At 46.9% G+C, this 23,486-nt stretch overlaps 1 protein-coding gene across 1 annotated transcript in view; it reads right to left on the bottom strand.

Annotated features, from left to right (window-relative positions):
• Positions 1-23,486, bottom strand: part of DNAH10 (dynein axonemal heavy chain 10) — a 2,725,177-nt gene that overhangs the window by 151,233 nt on the left and 2,550,458 nt on the right. The window contains exon 72 of the mRNA XM_069619694.1: positions 10,094-10,189. Within this exon, the coding sequence (XP_069475795.1) occupies positions 10,094-10,189 (96 nt within the window). The remainder of the gene's footprint in view (positions 1-10,093; positions 10,190-23,486) is intronic.

Genomic DNA, 23,486 nt, shown 5'->3' with positions numbered 1-23,486 from the left:
GATTGTAAGGATGTCCAGAGCCCACATGAGAAAAGCCAGGGAAGTTGAGTATACCAGGCAGATGCAAGTTGAAAAACATGTTGATATTAGAAAATCACAGGCAGGAGAGTAGACCAGGCAGTTTCAAGTTGCAAGAATGTTCATGTGAGAAAGCCCTGGCAGGAAAGCACACTAGCCATTATCAAGTTGAGCAGTGTGTAATAGCTATACCTATCAGCGACGCAACCATCCTGGTTGACAAATACAACCAAACCTTGGCTATTGCCATTGACACAGCAACCCTACTGGCCAATCGAAAATCCAAACCCAGTGCTCACATCAACACATGGTTCACCCAGAACTGAAAATACTTTGCACCTTGAAACCATAGCAGAAACCTCCTGGAGAAATAACCCTAATCAACCGAACAAAAACCAATTTACCTCCACAACAAAAGCCTACAAACATGTCATCCTCCAAGCACCAGCTACAATGACAGAATTTCCAAAGCTAACTCTAGGACCAGGGAGATCTTCTCCATATAGTGGGAACTAGAATCCCCAGCCTCGCCCAGCACCAACTGTACCAAAGGCACCACCAAGATTTAGTTATAGGCGTTTATGCCAATCTGATTGGTTGAAGTCTGTTGTCCAATCAGAATGGGCGATGGCAACAATGCCGGGAAAAACTAATATCTAGGTGCACTCCTTTGTTTATAAAAAAAAAGACTCAAACAATTTCACAAAGTAAGTGTAACTATTTTGGAAGGTCTGGATGCGGAGGTTGACAAAATACAGTAAGAGTAATGGAATCCTATGCCATCCCCTGCATGCCTTAGTACTGATAACAGTCAGAAATCTGACAATATTTATAAAATGTAAGTAAGAAATCAATGAGATATACATATATAAGTTAAATAGACAGTTTGTTCATGATGAATCAAGTCAATTTAATAGTTACAAGAAGTAAATATATGGATCCTTATACTGCTCAACGCATTTTGGGATAGGTCCCTTCTTCAGGAGAATAATTTTGTGAATCTGATTTAGTTAAAAATGAGGAGCTCCTCTGATCCTCTAGTACTAGTGTAATGTTCCTTTACATTCGTGCTTCAAATGAGAATCTTAAATGAAGTGAGTTGGGGGGGGGGGGCGCGGTTGTGCGCCGAACAAGATGGCCGCCTGAAACGTGAGCTCCGTGGCAGGAAGATCGCTCAATCCTGATTTTGGGCATTTACGATCTACAACTTGTATCAGACTGCTACGATTCGCGAGCTGCTGGACCAGGGACCAACTGGTCCAAATCCCGAAGAAAGTCGGCGCCGGTAACCCTGTAATCGGGAACTGCCGTGACCATCCCCCATCGCCCGCGAATCTGCACGCCAAAATCCAGCACTCGAGGAGAGCCAGACGGTCCAGGCCTTTGGTACATTAGCACCCCACCACCCCCGTGGAGGCCCGAGGGGCGGTGGGACACCTCTGAGTCGGTGACCGGGAGCGAACCATGGGATTGCTTGGGCCGTGCGGCACTGGCGCGGAGCACCGCAGATACTAGAACTGTAACCATTCGCGTGCTGGACCCGCGCCCAAGCCAGGCGGCCCCAATTCAGGCCCTTATCGACTCCTATATCGGTCCTCACCCTGCTGTCTCCCCCGCTGGCCCCCCCCCTCCAACGAGATTCCAGCGCCCGGGGTAGAGCTGCGGCACACCAACGGATGCCGGGTGCTGCGCACCCCTGCTGACGTGGACTGGGTTTCCGGACCCTTGGCGCCCGTATTGAACGTGGGGTTTGGGGTTGCTGCTAACCCCTGGCCGTCCTGAAGCGGAGAGAGGGACAAATTGATGCGTTGCTCCGCGGGGGTCACCAACCATCCGCACCCAATAGAGGACGACCTGCTCCCACCGAGCGACGTGCTGGGACCCTCTCGCAGACCGCACTAGATCCTTGCCGGCAATTGGAGGGGCCCAGACCCCTGCCGGCCTGGCCGTGGCCTGCTAGGATCCCCCGTGTTCCCCCGTGTTCCACGTTGTCTGACTTCGGACTCCCCGGCGCTGCTTGGGTTGCACTCTGCCAGCCTCTGCCATTTAGGCCTTGATCCCCTGGGGGCTGCACCTCGTTGATCCTGTCCGTGGAGGCGAGGGACACCACCGTCTCTCCTTCCTCTCTCTGAGTCACATCACCGCCACAATGACTAAAGGGACTGGGAAAAAACAGAGCTCCATAAACATGTTCACGAAGACTCCGGTCGGCCCTGCTGAGGAGGCCTCCGACCTCATCCCTTGCTACCTCAGAATCTCAGAACATGATGGACTTTATCCGTGAGGGGTTTACCACGCTCCACTCGAAGTTAGATGACATGAATGGCACTATCTCCTCTATCAAGGACCACATTGAGAGGACTGACAGTCGAGTGCTGGAGGTTGAAACCAGGGTGAGCTCCGCCAAGGACGGTCTGGGGGCAGTGCGTTCTAACCGCGTCCTTGAGGCGGAGAAGAAAAATGAGGACTTGGAATCTCGTTCGAGGCGTAACAACCTCTGTATCTTTGGGGTCCCTTAGAGTGGCATCGGAGAGCCGATGGAAGACTTTGTGGAACGCACATTACTGTCGCTTCTGGATTCACCTCCGCAGTTTGCTATAGAGCGGGCACACCGGGCCCTGACGCCTAAACCCAAGCCAGGTGCACCTCCGCGACCCACAATAGCTCGTGTCCTTAACTTCCGGGACCGTGATGCCCTCCTTAGAGCTGCAACAACTCAAAGGTGAACTTCTACTGGATGGAGCAAGGATACACCTATACCCTGACTTCTTGGTGGCTGTCCAGCGGGAGCACAAGACTTTCTTGGCTGTGAAAAGGAGGCTTAGGGATCACAGAGTCAAATACTCCATGTTATACCTCGCTAAGCTACGAGTGGAGCACAACAATCAGGTGTCGTTCTTCACGATTCCGGAGGAGGCCTCCAGGTTTATCGACGATCATTTCCCAGGTTGACCTTCCTCCCCAGCTATTCTGCTACAACTACTCGGAGTGCCCGTTGGGGGGGCGCCGACACCGGCTTTCCCCCGACGCCAAGAATATACCACACTTGTACTTCTCAACAATTGTCAGTTGGATTACTCTACATGACTGTGCCAAGGTAAATTGTGCCAATTATAGTTTTCAAGTCACGTCCGTAGCATCATTGTAGGAACCATGTTCTAGCTGGATCTGCCACAGGCCCGGAGCGGCGTCATCAGTCCGGCCCACAGGCCCCCAGGCGTTGATGCCACTGGTTTGGATTTGGTTAAGGGGTTTTGGGGTTGTCATTCCTCGTGCTGGGGGAGGGATATGGGTGAGGTGAGGGAAGGGATATGGGTGGGGGTGGGAGGGGATGAGTGTTTTGTTATAAAAAAAGTTTGGCGCTGGCAGCGAGGGCAGACCGCAGGGTTATGCAATGTTAATGGGCTACAGGGCTGCAGCATCAGCCCACTGGATATTATCCCGGCGATATGAGCGTCACCGCTCCTCTGACGGAAGACAATCTAACCTTCATGAGCTGGAATGTGAGGGGACTGGGCAATTTTTAAAAAATGAGACAGATACAGCTGCACGTGGAACGGCAAGGATCCAAGATCCTGTTCTTACAAGAGACACATGCGCGGTCTGAACATTGTTTGAGATTTGCTAGAACCTGGGGCCCCCAGAGATACTTCACCAACTTTTCCACTCAAAGTCGTGGGGTCATGACTATTATTCATAAGAGTCTTAAATTTACACTCATTTCTTCACAAATAGACCCCCAGGGTAGATATGTACTTCTCCATGCAACACTCCAGAATAGGGAGGTGATCTTGCTGAACATCTATGGCCCCAACACAGATGACCCGGAGTTCTTCACACACCTCACATCTCTCCTAGATGGTTTTCCTTTGGTTCCTATCCTCTGGTGGGGGACTTCAACACCATTTTTGATACAGGCCCCGCCAACTTACCAGGGCAGCCTATGCTACACTGTCGTCCCTCCCCCGCCTTGCGGCTGTAGATGCATGGAGACTGCTCTACCCTGATTCCCGTGTCTATTCCTTTTACTCTTCAGTCCATGATTCCTATTCCCGAATCGATAGGTGGGTGGTCTCTGATGTATTGATCAAAAATGTGGTACAATTAACGATCCTCCCTAGTACCCTATCTGACCATTCCCCGGTGACCATCACCATGGGCTGGGGACTGGACGGTGACCGTACCAGATGCTGCAGGATGAAACCTCATTCTCTCCTTGATCCTCTGTTCACATTGGTGCTCGAGGTAGCCATTGAGGAGTACTTCGAAATAAACAAGGACTCGGTGTCCTCCCAGGCCACCCTATGGGAGGCCTTTAAGGCATATATTAGGGGCATAGCACTGTCCAAAGAGAGTGGCATTCTTAGAACAATGCGAAGGGATATCGCTGTCAGCTAAACCAAACTGTCAACCCTGGAGGCCCAGTGCTCGCGGTTCTCAACCCCTACGACCCTTGCAGCTATAGGAGTAGAGCTGGATGTTTTTCGATCCCTGGCGGAACGGGAACAAAAATTCCTAGATAGCCCCGGCCTGGTGAGGAGATACGGAGAGGGCGAGCGCCCTGGCCGCTTCCTTGCTAGATTCGTCCGTCATGAGCTGGGTGTTCCACATATACCTGGCATTATCCGATCGGATGGCTCCTTGGCTACCACGTCACAGGACATCAACTCGGAGTTCTTCGCTTTTTACGAAGACCTATAATCCAATTCGGACGAGGCCACAGAGGCATAGGTGGACTCCTATTTTACGGCTCTCCCCCTAACGGTCCTCTCTCCCGAAACCTCTGGTTCCCTTGATTGTCCACTCACCCCTGAAGAGTTTACGGAGGCCATAGACTCTCTCTCCTCGGGGAAGGCCCCTGGCTCTGATGGCATCCCGGTCGAATTCTATAAATGTTATAAGACTCTCTTACTCCCTCACTTGCTAGCTCTCTGGGAGGAATCGGTAGAGGCAGGCACACTCCCCCCATCACTCCGCGAAGCCACAATTACGGTACTGCTTAAACCTGGTAAACCTGCCACTCAGTGCAGCTCATATCGCCCACTTTCCCTCATAAACTGTGACACAAAAATGTTTGCTAAAATGTTAGCGACCAGGCCTGCTCCCTGTTTGCCATCCATTATACACCCGGACCAGGCGGGGTTCATTCCAGGCCGCTCCAAACATTAGACGGCTCTTTAATATAATCAGCAGGATCAGCCCCAATGTGCAGGCGGTCGCCGCAACCCTCGACATGCAGAAGGCGTTCGACTCAGTTTCTTGGAGGTACCTCTGGCGGGTGCTCGAACAATGCAAATTCGGGCCGGTGTTTCGCTCCTAGGTCAAGGTACCTTACACAGGACCTGTGCCCAGTGTCTGCACGGAGGACAGATGCTCCCCATGCTTTAATATTGCCAGGGGCATGAGACAGGGCTGTCCGTTCTCCCCCCTGATCTTCGCTTTAGCGATAGAACCTTTCGCCGACATGCTTCGACAACTTCACTCGCACAGAGAGCTTCGCTCGGCGGGTCAAGCCGATATTGTATCCCTCTACGCTGATGATGCACTCCTTTTTGTGCGGTCCCCCTCCACTAATTTACCCCTGATATTGAAAGATGTTATCCACTTCTGGTACATCTCAGGCCTCAAGGTGAACTGCACAAAATCTATGCTCTTTCCACTCACGGAATGCACCCTTCCCCCCCTGATACTATGGGGTTCCTGTGGGCGCCATCGAAGTTCACATATCTGGGGATTGAAATAACACGTCAGCTTGAGACGACCCTCGAGGAGAACTATCAAAACTACCTATCGCATCTGGCAACTAAGATTCTGGCATGGAGCAAATTGCCGTTCTCCCTGGCGGGTAGAATAGGGTTATTAAAAATGATAGTATTGCCCCAACTACTATACAGGTTCACCAACGTCCCCCTGTGGCCGGGCGAGGGTTTCTTCCAAGCATTGACACGCAGTACCAACTCTTTTCTGTGGCATTCGGGCGCGGTCAAGCTCAAGCTCGGGACCTTGTCCACCCCGATGGCTGACGGCGGATTTGGGGCCCCCGATTTTCTTAAATACTGGTTGGTCTCCCAAATCCAATACAGGTCTTACTGGTTTAACACAGCAGACCCTCCTCCACATGTTAGACTTGAAATGCTGGCGGTCAGTGACCGAGACATCCGCTCCCTGGTGATACAGCCCATTCCTTTTGCACATGATACACTGGATCCAGTGGCCTGCACCTCCCTGGCGCTAATGAAAACGTGGAAATTGTTAGATACTCCTCATCCATTTCATGGCAATCTCCCCCTGTGGAACTTTCTCCCCGGGATCCCACGAGTTCCGCCGTCGACTGCGCGCAGATGGGCTGAGGTGGGATACGAGTTGCTCTGTGACGTATTCGAGCAGGGTAGTTTTGTTGAATGGCCCGACCTGCCGCTGCCATTTAGGCGTGGCCCGAGTGCATGGCTTCAGTATTCAGCTTTACGTAAACCCCTTAAAAGAAACTACCCCATGTTTCCAGCAATGCCACCAGATGATCCTGCTATCGAAGAACTGACTTCCCCCACATCCACTAGAGGGAAAATATCTAGGCTATACACAATGATGCAATCCAGAACCACTCCGAAATTCACTGGGCTAAGGCGGGCGTGGGAGGAGGACCTTGGCGTGGAGGTGACGGACGAGCGCTGGACCCACATGTGCGCCCGTATACACCAGGTATCTTTCAATACCCGTTTTAAATTGATTCAATTAAAGGTGTTGCATAGGTTTCATTATACCCCGAGCAGGTTGCATCGTATGTTTGGGGATCACTCCCCGAGATGCCCCAGGTGTGGGCAGGATGGCGCCGACTATATGCACATGATCTGGGATTACCCCCGCCTCTCCCAATTTTGGGAGACGGTGTTCACAACTGTATCTGCTATACTCAATCAATCTATCGACCCCTCCCCAATGAAGGGCCTATTCCATGACTTTCCAGAGCTAACCCGAAACTCCAGGAAACTGGCCGGCCTTTGCATGCTCCTTGCGGTACGAGCCATTCTGCTTTGCTGACTCCGCCCCGCACCCCCCACACATGCACAATGGCTCAGAGCTCTCACATGGGCCTCAGACACTGAAGAGGCATGGACCTGTCTACAACCAGTCCACTCGAGGCCTAGGGATGTCTGGATCCAGTTTCGTTCCTATATGTCAGATCTAAATGCAACACCTGATACAACTTCCCCAACTACTACACCCACCCATGCGGGTGATTCATCCTGAGCCAAGGGCTCTCTTATACTGCATTTGCACTGAATTTGCACTGAATGCATCCTTGATGGAAAATGTTAATGCTAGATGCACTGCCTGTATTGGTTTAACTGTTCCTACCTTGTGCTTACCTTGTGTTCTGCTGCCAAGCTGTTTAATAAAAAAAGGTTTAAAAAAAAAAAATGAAGTGAGTTGAAATTTCTTTGGAAAAAAAGAATGTACTCAATATCCAATGTCAGGATTTCAAAGGATGAATCTAAAAAGTAAAGCAAACCAGTCCGATCTGTATGTGTCTTGTTTCAGAATTGTGAAGATTATCTCGGCTGAGGGCAACAGAGGCCATCCCTTTCGAATACTGTTGTTTATAAGGATCCACATATTTATTTGTTGTCACTATTAAATTGACTGGAGTCATCACGCAAAATCGAACAGTGTCTGTTTAATTTATATATGTATATCTCCTTGAATTCTTACTTACATTTTATAAACATTCTTGTAGAATTTCTGACTATCATCAGTAATAAGGTGTGCAGGGGGATAGGGAGGGTTCATCGCAGGAGATTTGGTCGAAGCCAAATCCATCAAATTTTTGGGGCCGAATGTGGCCGCAAATATATGTGGGATGTGGGTAACGGTAAGGGTAATAATTAAGGTGGGGGAATGGTAGCGGTGTGGGGGTCGCCCCTGCATATATTAGCTCCCAATGGTTTAAAAAAAAAATAACATTGAATGGATTTCAATTCAACCAAATCTCCTCGATGAAATCACATAGAACCATGCAGGGTACGGCAGTATCATATACTGAAGGCAACAATGTAAAATGGCAATGCACATTAAAAATATGCATTGGCAAAGCCAACAGTTATGGCTTTTGTGTAGGGTCTGAGCTATGCATTTGCCAGGAACAGCTATAATAGCACTATCTGGCCATAAGATCACACCAGCTGGGAAATGGTGTGATTACCTGGGTATATGATAGCAATACCTGGCAAATGCATACCTAACACCTACACACAAGCCAAACAGTTGGCTTTGTTAATGACTGTTTTAACAGCGCTTCAGTGCAAGGAACATATATAAATCAAGGGGCTGAAGGCACACTTGTTTAAGATGTGTTTATTACACCAGTGGCGCATTTACAGCAGCAATTAAGCTGTTAACTCTCAGCCGACTGCCAAAGTTTGGAGTTACTGCTTGAAAGAACTTGCTCAATGAGATCCTAGGAGAATGTGTTTTGGGATGGGATGGGCAGGCAGTGGTTGGGAATAGCTGTAAGGATTGGCATTGCCATGGGAAGTCAATAGGTGAGCAAATAACCAAACAACGCCCAGAAGCTGTGTGTCCCACCTCATGTTATCTTGCTTCTAGCTGTTCTCCAATGCAATCGGTTTGGCTTAGAGGTATAGCCAAAACTAACATGTGTACTCCCCAGAGATACCACCTTGATCACCAACAGGCAGAACATTTCAGCTCACCCCTGGTTGCGGTATGGCCTTTTCTCAACAACTGTAATTCCCTTGGCTTCATGAGATGGGTAGAAAGGCCACCTCCCACTTCCTGATTTACACGATTGTGCAATAGGCTATAAAGGGACATCTGAAGACGCAAAGAAATTATGCAGGCATTAATGGTCACCTTTGGTAACAGCATGCATTAAGTTTTCACGCAAATGAGGGAGATTTGGTACCACATTCATTCACTTAACTGTAAAGAATTGTGATTTGGTATCATACAGAGTGGAATAAAAATATTTTGGCTGAAGATTTTTGTACCAGGCCAAAATTAAAGCATACTGATTGTGTACTTATGTTTGCTGCTTTACATAAAAAAGGCTTATGGGCTTTTTTTGGGGTGGGGGGCAACCCCCATTTTTTTTACCCTTTATAATGCACCTGAACAAAGATTAACCATTTACCCCCAAAAAATTTTTTAGATGGAAGAAATTCGATGGAATGGCATTAGATGGAAAAACCAGATACCCATAAATATATTCAAGATTCTGCCTCAAAAACAAACCTGTTCTCCAGATTTGAAAAGCAGGGCAATATTTACTTGCCTTGTTCCTTGTCATGGTAAGAGCAAAATTAATAAACATCAATCTTTTTACTTCATTTTCTTAGCCTAGTCCAAAAATGTACAAAATGTGGTCCAAGCTAAAGATGGACCAACCCCTGTTTTGCTCCATTGTCTCTCATGCAAACAGAATCAATGTCCAGTACACCCTTGCTCCATTTTCTGCCTGAGTACAATACACATTTTCGTTGAATGGATTTACTCAATTTGTAACACTTGTCGAAGCTATCTATGGCACGGTATCAGGTAATAATATCGGCACATATATGGTCGCCGTAAATAATATCGCCGGGAAAATGTTGTGGCGATACTATTTGGGTGACCATATATATGGCGACAGGGGCAAAAAAAAAAATTGAAAATTTGGGGGTTGCGGGGGTGTCCCCCGCATGTTCCATGCAATAATGTCGCCACAAAAAACAACAATTTTTCGGCGATATTTTTGTGGTGACATTATTATATGGAACCCCTGGCACCTGGTGGTTCCTTATTATATAAACTTTCCACCTGCACAGTGACATATTTCACTGGAATTTGCACCAGATTAAAACATTCTGCCAGTGCAAATAGGAATTGCATCAATGCATTTTTTTGCACTTCTGTGTTAATGCTGTACAAAATTACACTGCGCAAGCGCAAAACTTGAGTAACGTGGTGGCTGGTCTCTTTACTGATCTTGGACAACCTTCAATTCCACCTTATATGACAGTCAATTAATTTTTTAATAAAATAATTATTCAAGGCATTTTTTATAGCAGGAGCCTACCTCTCCAATCAGATACTTGAGACTGCCCCATGGAATTCTTGGGTCCTGCTGTTGGAAAGCTTTTGTCAGGTAGGTATTTAAAATCTCCATACAGACCTGTTGTTGAGCATAAAAGAAGGCAATAAGAAAACACATACATATTGTACAATATAGATAAGTTGCGCACAACAAGGTGGCTTAGCAAGTAGTGTTGGTGAAATAGATAATCACATTGAATCAAAATTGTAGGATTTAAAATTGATCTGAAAGCAGAGAAAGCAAGTTTAGGAGGCTGAGGATGAAAAAAGGCTGTAATCCTTCAAAAGCATTTAATTGTAAAAAAAATAGAAAAGGTTACTCACCATGTTAACCACGGAATGCTTAGCCGCTATCTCCACTTATAACGATGGAATAAGACTATGGTAATTACTATGGTGCCTAACATTTACTTATTTCTACACCCCAGACAATTAAATTATATAAAATAGATTGATTTACAAAGTGTCAATCCAGTAGGGAGGTAAAGGCGTAACTTACTGTGCAATCTAGCAATAATGCTCCTCGACATGGGCCGACCAAATGGACCATACCCCATCATACAATGGACAAGGCTCACAGACAGCGTGAGGTGAGGCCCATGTTGCTGCCGAAGGCGAGAGGGGGGGGGGAAGTGCCTTTTGAACATAAAGGTGCATCTTTAGGTCTAGTTGCATGCACATGACACTCTTCTGAATGGGACATCCCTTGTAATGTGCAATTGTCCCCGATACAATTAACAATCAAATAAATTATAAAATCTTCAGATAATGAGGCCCAACAAAGCCGAAACACGGCTGGGGATGCGTGTGGTCTCGTGCAGAAAGGATGTGACCTAGCAGTTCAGGCTGTACTGCCCCTTTTTGGGGTGGGGCCAAGCCTTATTTGCATATGGTGTTTCCCCTTCTGTAATGGCATGGCAGGCTGAAGAACGATGGTCTGGAGGGGTGCCCAGAGCAATGCCAGAGATTAAGATTATTTCCAAACCTTGCAGCCATCCCCTCTATTGTTTATCAAACTATTGCAATGCAAGTAGATGAATCACTCTATTGAGGTCCCACAATCAGATTGTGCTGTTCTCCAGTGGACTAGGTTCCTCTGCTCAGATGATGTATTCAAGTGGTGATGATGTATTAAAGTTAGACTCAGAGTGTTTGGTAAATCGTTGGTAAATCAAATTCACAGCAAACATGCAGTCAAGCTCAGTGATTGTTGAGAATGGTGTAAGATAACACTTTTTGTGAAAGAACGTCACCTCAATCTGGGAAAGCCAGTAAGACTTCCTCGCAAGCTCTTCTAGTTCCGACAACCTAACCTGCTCAAGCTAGAAAGCTAGAAGGGAGCTCTAAGAACCATCATGCTGTGAGCCAGTCTCCAAATTACGATGATTTACTTTTCTGACAGTGAAGAGGAAGAAACATGTACAGAAATCCACTTGTCCACTGTAGACAAAATGCATTTCAGGCAGAGGATGTGCCAGCCCTTTCTAAAACGCATAACTAAGTTGCTTGTTGTATAGAGCAGGCAGACACCCATTCTGGAAAAACCCAGTGTAACATCTTTGAATTAAGGGATCACCACACAATGATGTGCAATCTGCTCGTCCAATCTGTGTTGCATTTTAACTTGGAAGATAGATGTGTTGCGCGTACTTAATAACATTTTGAATCACACAATCAAGTCCAAACCTATACTGCAATGTAGACATGGAATGGGTACCCACCACCCGTCTGCAGTGTATTTGTAGAAAACACTGCCATAGTTATTGCTGCATAAATAAGATTTAAACATCCTCTAGCTAGAGGCAAGAAAGACATTTATAGCAAAGAACAAGACCTTCAACTCAAGACTATTTGGCGACTTATTACCTAGAGATAATTTGTTGTGAGGTTTAAGATCCTGGAAGATAATGTGACTGTTCTTTTAGGTATCTAATGTTAAGCACAACGTTGGGTCTGGGACATAGAAGAGAACTCTCTGCATCACAGTGCATTGTGTACCCCACCATGAGAGATATGTTTTATGGCTGGCCTCAATCGGGAGATTTTAACATTTAAGCTATGCCACCTGCTCTCAGTAATTGGTTAGGTGCAGCTGCATGCTCTTCACATGAAATCTGGATACTGACAAATCATATTTGGTTACACATTTTGGGAGCTGATTATCGGGATTAAAAAAAGCTTCGCGAAAAGGAATTAGAGTCCTGACAAAGTTCTCTACGGCCAAATGCATGGGGTTAAAACATGCAAGTTGATGCAATTTTAGGTATTTTTCAGTAATTATGAAAAAAGGTTTTAATTTATCTTTCCTTTTTCCTTGCTATACCTTTGGGTACTTAGGAGTTTTTTGTCTAGGCATGACCATGAACTCCTTTCTTCTGATCCTCTGTTTTCCCCTGTAGTGCACCTTCTGATAAAAAGATCTATGGGACCCTGATAGCCAATGCATTATTCCATCTCTGCATAATATTTCCAGTTAGTTCAATACAGGAATCAAAACCTACATTTTGTGTGTAAATAAGAGGATATGTGTAGTTCTTACAATTTTATGAGAAATTAATATGGACAGAATTCATGATAAATTAAGTAGTTATGTTTCATAGATATCAGGTTCTTAGGATTTAAGCTACTCTTAGGATTAGTGCGTCGCCAGCCCACGGTTCAACACCTTGTCCAGCCGAATCTCGTCCTCCCAGTTCCAAACCAGCTGACGCCACTGAACATCCAGCTTCTCCTCCTGCAGCGGACATATCTGCAATATGGAATCAATGGAATGCAGGAGGATATTGGCCGCAGACGTCTATTGTACACCCTGATAGACACGTTCTTCGCTCGCCTCAGGCAATCTTCCAGCAGCTGCAGCAATTCTACTTGGGACTCTCCTGGACTACCCCGCCTTCTACTATGTTAAACAGAGCCGCCAAGAACGTTGTTTTTCATCTGCTCAAACAAAGATTTACTTGTTAAGAGGGTGATAGAGAGCCGTCCAAGATGGCGGCTTCCTAACGAGCTCCGTGCGGAGCCCCGAATATCCTGCAAAGATTGTGCATAATCAAACGTTACTTTTAACCATCCACAAGAGGCGACTGGTGCCAGCCCTGCCATCAACAAAGCGGACACTCTGCCTCCCTCGAGGCATCGCCATATTCTGGAAGAAGAAAGTCGGAACCCGACTGTTGCGGACCAGCCCCCCACCCGGACCCAGCCTCTGCGTCCAGCTCACAACTACGGGGCCTTGGAGGCCCAGAACAGAAGCAGAATCACTGCGCAGCCACCGGTAGAGAGTGAGGACTCCTCCCCCCAAGTAGCACTGGCTCCGGTACACAGCCCGGAACGACCTTGTAGCTGCCTGCGGTGCGATCGAGCCTCCCGGTTCCAGGATCGGGCCTGCACCCCAACATAAGCAGCGAACTGCCACAGCCTGCCCGCCTTGACCATTGGAGAAGGCGGGATGAGGACGGTTGGCGAGGACCGCAGTCCACAGAACAGAGGGCGGCAAACACCAGGGCACTCAGGCGGTGGGAAGAACCTGGCGGGGACGCCTGTGGTGGACCTGGGCAGAGGTCGGCGGTCCCTCCCGAAACAACACAGATCCAGCACAAGCTCCCACCCAGCAGGACACCGGCGACGGAGGCTGCTTCAGTGTGGCTGGAAAACCCCTCTGGACCTCCCCCGCGACAACTGGGCAGAGGGAAGAACCCAGTGAGGAGGGCCAGCCGGCGACATAGGCTGCTTCAGCGCTGCTGCTGGAGATCCCTCCGGACCCCTACAACAAGAGGTACAGTGTGCATCTTCCACATCACGCGTGGGGCGGCTGGGGCCATGCAGCAGGCAGTGACCAAGTTGCCCGTGTGAATAAACGGCTCATACACGGCCACACTAAATTGAAGGGGCACCTCCCCCCAACACCATCACTAGGCACGGCTGCCCCCAACCCCAATCCCCGGAGCAACGATACAGTACCCTCCAGAGACGGCCACGTGGACCGCCCCTCCAGGTCCGTAATAGACATTGTCCACAACATCTCTGCGAACACTCTTAACACTATCGGACAACCCCACTGAAAAGAGCGGCTTGGTTTCCAAACGGCAAAGGAACCATAGAACCACTGCAAGGGAGTGGCGCCCAAATAACGGCCGCTACCTAGTCCAGCTTCCTCCCTTCCTCCGGGCTGGCTCATCTGGCATCACCCCAACAACCAGCCGGTCAACTCCCTGGGCAGGTGACCACCAGCTGACAAGGAACCCCAGGCCGGGCCCTGCCCTGAGACCAGCACGGCCCAGGGTAACTGCATCAACACAATCCTCCCCACAGGCTTACCCGCTGGTCCAGCACAGACCGCTCGCCTACCCCCCAGCAATCCAACCAAGCAAATGGTGCTTGTCAAGCCTCGGTCCCAACCCAGATGCCACTGTAGGCTCAGGAACCCCAGCAGTCAAGGTGATCATTCATATGGTGAAGCACAGCACTCCCCCTACGCACCCCCAAGAGCAGCAATATAGGACAGGTTGCAGCTAACAAGCTGCAACCAGTTGGCAACCAGTTGGCAAGGAGAGCACTGCCCCCGACAGACCACTCAAAGAAGCAGTGATAGACCCAGAGGTCCACACTAGAGCGAGCATCCTCCAGCCGCACCACCTTTCCTTAAAGATCGCCTTGGCCCTTGCCCCAACGGTGCATCTGTTGCCGGTTGCCTGGGTCCGACCACTGCAAGAAACATTACAATTCTACACCGGCCCCCCAAGTGCACATAAAGATCCTGGCATTAAACATGGGCAAGGTGGGTAAAACTCAGAGGAAACTGGTGTTCAAATCTGGTGCCACAGTCAAGACCCCCAAGCAGGCCAGCCTGACATCAGCTCAAGCATCACTGGCAGAATCAGAGGAGGACCCCGCACAGTCCCCAACATTTGACAAACGCGAGATCCTCCTCGATCTCAAGGCCGGGATAGGAAACCTGGATGCTAAACTGGACAGTCTTTCATCCAAAGTAGATTTACTCCAACACAGGTTAGACAAACATGGTGAGCGTCTAGACACAGTGGAACAAAGGGTCACCGATAGCACATTAGTGTTAACCATCAAAGTGACGACGCTGGAGCGTCAAATGAAGGAGGTAGTCGCCAAAAACGAAGACTTGGAAGGTCGCACCCGCCACAGCAACATCAGGCTGGTGGGCGTACGAGAACAGCAAACCCCGACAAAGATGGAGGAATTTGTAGAAAGAAAAGTGCAGGGACCTCTTCGGTGCTACGGCACTCTCCCAGCTTTTCGTCGTTGAGAGAGCGCACAAAATCCCAGCCACCTGCCCGATTCCCAGGGCACCACCACGCCCTATCATTGCAAAGCTACTAAACTTCAGGGATCGGGATACCATTCTCAAGCTGGCCAGAGACAAAGACGACATCCAGTACAACAGAGATAAAATCAAAATCTTTCCTGCCTTCTCGCCGTCGGTCCTGCGCCGAGAAGAGCTTTTACGGGTGTAAAGCGTTGCCTACATGAGGAACAGATCCAATATTCAATGCTGTTCCCAGCTAAGCTAAGGAACTTACATGCTGAAAAATCTCAGTTCTTCACTTCTCCTGAAGACGCCAACTCCTTCCTAGATAACATCGGTTGCCAACCCCTACGAGACAGACCAGACCAACAGGAAAGGGGGCGAGGCTGAGGCGATCCCCCCGTTAGCTGACACCAAAGGCACCTTAGCACACTCACATCAGGAGCCATAAACTGGCGCACGGACATGCACCATTTCTAATAAGGAAAGGGTCACCCGCTCTTTAGAGACACTAGCGTCCCTAGCTCAGCACTGTTTAGTTACTGTTTACTACTAGGGAGGGGTAAAACTACTGGCTTGTTTGGGGTTGCCCGTGTATAAGAGAGGGAAAACCTGGGCATGTTGGTGACTGCTCAGACTAAGAAGATGCACAATTTAACCATGCAACGATCGAAATACAGTCGCTTGATATCCGACCCCGCCACGACCCGTGGCCCCTGGCTCAGCCTTGACCATCCGAAGACCAGCGTTCCACAAGCAGTAAGGAGAGACCGTGCCCTATGCACAACCGCAAACAGAACCCAAAAATCCGCAAGAGCAAAAGTCACCAACTGGCAAGTTCGACCTAGCCACATGGAACATTAGAGGAGGCAACCAGCCAACCAAAACTCGTAAAATGACACAATACTTGCGACGACACAGGATTGATGTGGCCTTGATCCAAGAGACATCTTCTTCGCAACACCGAGAATGGCTGGGCCCGTGACTGGGGCTGTCATAGATATTTTGCCTCATACTCCTCCTTTGCCAGAGGGGTCGCCATTCTAATCGATAAAAAAACAAAATTCAGACTAATCTCTACAGACAAGGACACATAGGGAAGAACTCTTCTTGTGCAAGGGGTCATTGAAGGCAAGGAAATCATCCTAGTAAACTCCTACGGCCAAACACAGACGGCCCAAATAACTTTGACTGGGTAATGACACACCTGGAATCCGCGGGATAGGCCACAATCATATGGGGAGGTGACCTAAACACACCACTAGACCCCCCGCACCTCCAAGGCCAGTCTCCAGATCGCCGAGATTTGCAACGCTTACAACCTCAGGGACATCTGGAGACACGAGCATTGGGAATCCTGCGAGTATACCAACCACTCGTGGGTCCACCCGACCAGCACGCGACTCAACTACCTGCTTGTGTCCTCACGCAGCCAGCTCCATTGGGGGCGATCTAAAATTCTGCCCAGAACCCTATCAGACCACTCGGCAGTAACCCTTGAATGCAACGTACCAGGCGGCACAAAGAACAAACCTAACTGGAGATTCAAACCAGGCGCCCTCCAAGATCAGATCTTTTCAGACGAACTACGAGCAGAGATACTATCCTTCATTGAAGTAAATCAACGTTCTGTGACATCAGCGGGGACATTTTGGAAAGCGCTGAAATGCTACGTCAGAGCAATCTGCATGGCAAAAGAGAACGGGATGCTATCATTGATCAGGAAAGAATTGGGGCTGAGCGAAGCCAAGCTGAAAGAGCTTGAGCGGGAAATTCAGCGTCACCCACCTCTCCAACAATAGCAGCACTCAAAGCAGAACTAGAAAACTTCAGAAAATCACTGAGAGAGAAATTAAATTCCTAAACAGGAACCACAAAATACACCAATATTGCGAGGGCCAGAGACCCGGAGCCCTCCTGGCAAGACTGATTTCAGCGGAAAGGAAACCAACTATTGTTGAAAGAATCTATGACCCAAACAGCGCCCTAGTTTACTCCAAAGAGGAAGTAGTTGAAACTTTTCGCAAGTTCTACCAAAAGCTATACAACACTTATTATACTGCCGGCTCGACAGACCTAGCCCGGTATCTGGACGGCATTGAACTCTACTGGACAAACGCTGAACTTCGTGACCCACTCAACAGACCCATCACCGTAGACAAAATCCTTGAAGCAATTAAAAACCTATGCAACTCCAAGGCACCAGGCCCAGATGGCCTAATAGGCGAATTCTATAAAACTTTCGCACAACTACTAGCCCCACTACTGCTACAGGTGTACGACGAAGCACTAGCCAACGGAGCACTACCGCCAACCCTTCGAATGGCCAACCTAATTCTCCTTCATACACCTGGCAAACCAAAGGAAGACTGTACCTCATACAGACCTATCTCCTTAATAATCCTCGACAACAAAATACTGGCAAAGATCTTGACCTCAAGGCTGCTCCCCTTGTTGCCGGCCATGGTGCTAGCCGACCAAGCGGGCTTCATACCAGGCAGAAATACCTCATATGGCATAAGAAGGTTGTTCGGAGTGATGGAAGCTCTCGACCCAGATCCCAAGCGGCGGCCATCCTGCTCGATGCCGAAAAGGCCTTCGATTATATAGAATGGCCTTTCCTTTTTGCCATCCTGGGCCTAGGCAACTATTTAATCCCCTTAATCTCCCTGCTCTATGAATGCCTGATATCCAACATCATCTTAGGCAACACACGATCAGCTGACATACAACTACAAAGAGGGACCAGACAAGGCTGTTCACTATCTGCAGTGTGATTTGCCCTGGTGATGGTGCCCTTGGCCTCTGACCTGGGTGACCGGTACCTAGACAGAGGACTTTCTCTTGGTCCACATAACCTGATCATCTCCCTATACGCAGACGATGTAGCCCTCTTCCTGCGAAATCCAGCAGAGAACCTCAACATAGTGATGTGGGCAGTGATCAAATTTGGCAACTTCTCTGGGCTGAAAATCAACCATTCAAAATCCGTAATCTTCCCTTTGACTACCAGCAGTCAAGAATTCGCAGACGACTTCGGGCTCCAATGGCAAAGCTCGAAAGTCAGATATCTAGGCATCCTTTTTTTCCAGATCCCACCGAGACGTCATGCAGGACAACTAGGAAAAGACATTAGAACTAATCCAAAGTAAAGTAAACAGGTAGAAACTCCTCCGGCTTATGCTCTGGGGGAGAGTTGCCCTAGTCAAAATGGTCATCCTACCTACATTTTTATATCTATTCTCAAACATCCTGTTGTTGTCGCAACGACTCCTTCACTGCATTAGAAGCATGATCCTTGACCTAATATGGGCAGGCAAGGCGGCAAGAGTGGCATACACCACACTGATTCAATCTGTGGCGAAAGGCGGTCTGGCGCTCCCAGACCTAGAACGTGTCACGTCCTGTGCCTGTGTCTACGAGAGCTGTTGAGCTCCCACAATCCCCCTAAGCTGTGGAGTCAACTACTGAATAAAACAGCAGAAATCTCCTCAACTCAAAGGGAAAGGGGCAAGTGGAGAAAATAACAAAGACACAGGTAACTCCTCTTGTAGTCGAGAACCTGTAGAAGAAATAAACAAATTACATTAAAATCTCATTCACTATAACCTTTCTCCTTTATTTCCCTTTAGTGTTAAAGAAATACCTGTTAAACCTCCCTGAAGAGATGAGAGGCTTGTTGTGTAACTGCTTCTTTGAGCTTTGAAGAATACATAAAGAATACTTCTGAAGGAATTATTCCAAGGTCTTGTTATCCATGACTCTTATGCTAAAGTTCATGAGATTGTTTTTTCTTTTATGAAATAGGATTGCAATTTTTTGTTCCTTAAAGTTCAGTTCTTTTATGCCTTTGTTCAAAAAATAAATCCTTAACGTCTTTTATCCAAAACTGGGTTGTTGTTTCTATGTATTCTTAAGAGTTCTCAGGGAATTCTAAACACTTCTGGATTAAAGTTTTATCATGTCATGTCATTAAACTAGATTAAAAAAACTCTCTTTTACATACAAAACAGCAAGAGGAGTTCAATCAAAACACCACTTTCTCATTACACATGCGCGTTGAGATCCATATATATAACTAAATCTCAAACGCGCATGCCTGAAATAATAGTGTCCTTAAAACACTCAAAACTTCTAACGTGCATGCGCTAACAAATTGTGCCCTGATAACAAACTCCTTACGCGAATAAATTGTGTGCTTATAATACAAAACTCTTAACGTGCATGCGCAAAATATAGTTTCCCAAAAACATTGAACCTTAACGCGCTTGTGTGAATTTATTCTGACTGCCTTATTCACATGCGCTCTGCCGGGAACACTACCCAATCCCTCTCCGTCATATGTACAGACATTTACTAGTAATGCCTCTTAATTTACTCATGCGCGATGACGGGAATAACAAATCCCTTTAACACTGTCACTCGCGCATGCGCACTAGCTTCAGAACAACTTCAAATGCGCAAGACAGATAACGGAGCTTGTCGTCTAGCGCATATTCATTAAAACATTTCAGAAATATTTCTTTAAGCCATTCGCAAAGGCACTTGTTACTATTTTGAAACACTTACATTTAAACAGCGAACATATCGCTAGAAACATTCCTAATAACACTTAAACATGAATGGAAAAAATATTATAGTTGCGTGTGATAGAAGTTTCTTTCTCCTTTCATGTAAACAGTCACAGATGAGCAGTATCAAGAAAGAGCCTAAACTAAATACCTAAACTACATAAAATATTCTGCTCTTCAAAGTCAGATAAACTTTCTTCTCAGTAATAGTTTTGAAATTAAATAAGTTCACAATCTTCACATGAGTTTTAAATCGCTGCGCTCCCACCAATGAGTCTGCTTGTCCTGTCTAACGATGAATGCTTCTCAAAAAATGATTTCAAGTCCAAATTGACTGTCTTCAAGTTACACAGATTAGACCAAAACACAGACTAAAGGAAACAGGACCTCCCTGCTTCAGGTAAGACAATGAAAGGCAGTTTAGAACCTTGAAACTGCTCCCAAGGCTCCTTAACTTCCAATCACAAAATAACATCTTGACTACCAATCAGATCCCTGATTGATTCCCTTCTTCCTTCCCACCATGCTGGATTGGGACATTCCCCTTCTGATAAAATGATTGTTAAGGAATATGAAGGGAATATTAGACATAAACATATATTATCATTGATTAATACATTATTAATCACAGGGAACTAAAAAAATTGAAAACTGACAGTGAAATGAAACCTGACAATGAAATGAAACCTGACAGTACCCCCTTCTCAAGTCCTGACCTCAGGGCCTACCTTAGTTGGCAATTTACGATGACATTTTTTAATCAAGTCAGGTGCATGAACATATTCAGCCATCTCCCAGGATCTTCCTCTGGACCATAACCTTTCCAGTCAATTAAATATTGCAACCTCCCTCTACTCTTTCTGGAATCAAGAATTGCTTTAACCTCAAACTCAACTGAATCATCTTCCAAAACAATCCCCTGAGGAACAGAACTCAACCTAGTATCTTTAACCACTGGTTTAAGTAAGCTGACGTGAAACGTTGGATGAACTTTTAAACCAGCAGGTAAACGTAACTTAACAGATACTGGATTGATAATTTTTTCAATTTCAAAAGGGGCAACAAATCGTGAACTGAATGTATAAGCACACAGGAACTGATTTTGGAGCCCTGTATTTCTTGTCTGACTGACTGACAACTCAGGGAGTTGTTGCCAGGGCCCTGAAGACCTGTTGACCCAACATCCGAATCTTGAGGATTATCGGGACCAGTAGCGCAGACCTGCAGTACTTGTCCGGTGGAGAAGGAGCAGGGGAAAACTAGTTAAGCATTCTTTTAGCCCAGGTAACCGCTTCATCCTCCTCGGGACACCCTCCCTGGGATTCTTCTTCAGAGTAAATGGGCATCCAGGCCTGCTACACCCCTACTTGGCTGTGGTCATCTGACCAACATGGAACTGCTGGATCACCTTGAGAATTCTTTCCATCAGGGATGGTGGTGCCATGCCCTCTTTGTCTTTTTCCAAAGTTGCAGGGATCTGTGTCCTGACCCCTCCATCCAGTGAGGATGGACCTTCTTTTGAAAGAAATAAAAGATAGTAATGGCAGTACATCAACCAGGGAACGTGACCAATGCTGAAATCTTAACCCATGCTTGAATTTCGACCTCTGCGAGACTCGAGTTCAAGACCAATGATGGGATTCTCTCAATGACGGCTCCAATGCCAGCCCACGGATGACACTGGAGACTAAACCCTCACTGGTGACACCACCTCCAACGACAGCAAACACCAGTGGTTCCTCAATAGTGATTCCACGGTCTACAGGGCAGCCAATGATATTTGCTGTCTACTTGCTCCCACCATAGCAGTCTCCACCACCAATAAAGGGGGAAGTGATGACAGTTGCTACTTCGATGACAGCACTGGATCCCCTGATGACAGTGCAGCAAAGGTCACCTTTTTTGGGTGCTATGTTCATTCTTTGTCCATTTTCTTTTCGTGGCACTTTTTGCCGAACATGTTTTACCTAAAAACATCATTGATTTTTTTATTTGGGGTGGGGGGCAATCTCCCCTCCCCTGTTATTTATTCACTATACACCACCCCACCCCTTATATGCCTTCTCTCTCCCCGCCCAGATATATTTGTTTTTTCATCAAAACTTGTTGGGCAAAAAGTGCAGTGAAACAAACGGGTATGAATAAACGTTGTACCCTTTTTTAACCCAATAAAGGTTTCTGAAGCAAATCTGGGGGCTCTAGGCACCCACACAGCCATAGCACTCTCAGACCTGGGCTTAACTTTACCAGTCAGCCTTTGTGTCTGCCCTTCAGAGCTTCTGTGCTTCTTTTATAGCTTGTTCACTTCTTGGCTTTTTCGGATAGGCTAGCATTCTTTCTTTATTATCTTTATTTTGAGAAAAGTTCACATAAAAGCACACAAAACAGATACAATACACCCAACATAGAAAAATTGATAAACACATAAGCAAATAAAAATGGAAATTATCCAATTCTCCTCAAATCAAACCTATTTCTTTAATCCTAAATTCAGTATGCTATAACAAGATTAAATACATTAGCATAATAGCAAATTGCAATTAATCAATGAAAATCAATTCACCTTCAGAAAGAGTATATTCCTTTCTATCTTAGATATAATGTAGCTTTCAAGTATTTTAAAACGTGCCCATCCCAAATCTATAACAGCTGATTGACATAGCTGGATTGCAGTCTCTCACAATATGGGTAAAATCACTCTCTTTCTAAGGTAAACATAATAAGGGAACAGTAAAATAAAGTGCATCAGTGCCTGACCAGGGAAGAACTAACAAAATAAAACGTTACTCACTGAAGTACATCTAGTCCATAGTCCCCTTTCCTCTATACACCATGGGTGTGCCAGTACAGAGACAGTACTGAAACTATTTTGCCCTGCAAAAATGCGCTTTCCCCCTTTAAATTTAGAGCATGCAGAGGCGCGGATGGGGGCGTAACCACGCCCAGCTGACTCCGCCCTCTAGCACCTCACCTCAGCTCCCCTTCGTAGCATCGGGCATGAGAAGGTCGATATTGGCAAATTTCTATTATGGGGGATGATGGGTGGGTCATATGGAGTAAAGGGGACTATGGGCTAGGAATTCTTCAGTCACTACTACGAGTATGTTTATTACTCCTAAGTCACATTTCTTTCCCTCCACACTGCATGAGCGATTACAACGCACCATATAAACTGGGTGGGTGTTGACATCTACGTTTTTATGAGCTGTTAGCAAACAGATTTTTCAGCTCCGCCTGACCAAATGCTCCATCTGACCTGGCAATGGTATCTAGGCAGTAATGCTTACAGAAAGCAGATGTGGATGCCCAGGTTGCCATTTTGCCAATTACATCCAACAGCACTTGGCTCTTGTATGCCACAGCCGTGGCCTCAGCCATTACATAGGTGTGGATTCCTGTCAGTGCGGTTACAATCCACCTAGCTATCAAGGCTTTGGATGCCTGGGAGCCTGGACAGGAGCACCCGAATGTGACAAAAATAGCATAAGACTTCCTAAACTCTTTTGTCTTGTCTAAGTTGAACTTTA

Source organism: Ambystoma mexicanum, chromosome 10, assembly GCF_040938575.1.
Source record: "Ambystoma mexicanum isolate Mex_15411 chromosome 10, UKY_AmexF1_1, whole genome shotgun sequence".
NCBI classification, from domain to species: Eukaryota; Metazoa; Chordata; class Amphibia; order Caudata; family Ambystomatidae; genus Ambystoma; species Ambystoma mexicanum.
The sequence above is the reverse complement of the archived record's forward strand: the minus strand, read 5'-3'. Positions and strand labels throughout refer to the sequence as shown.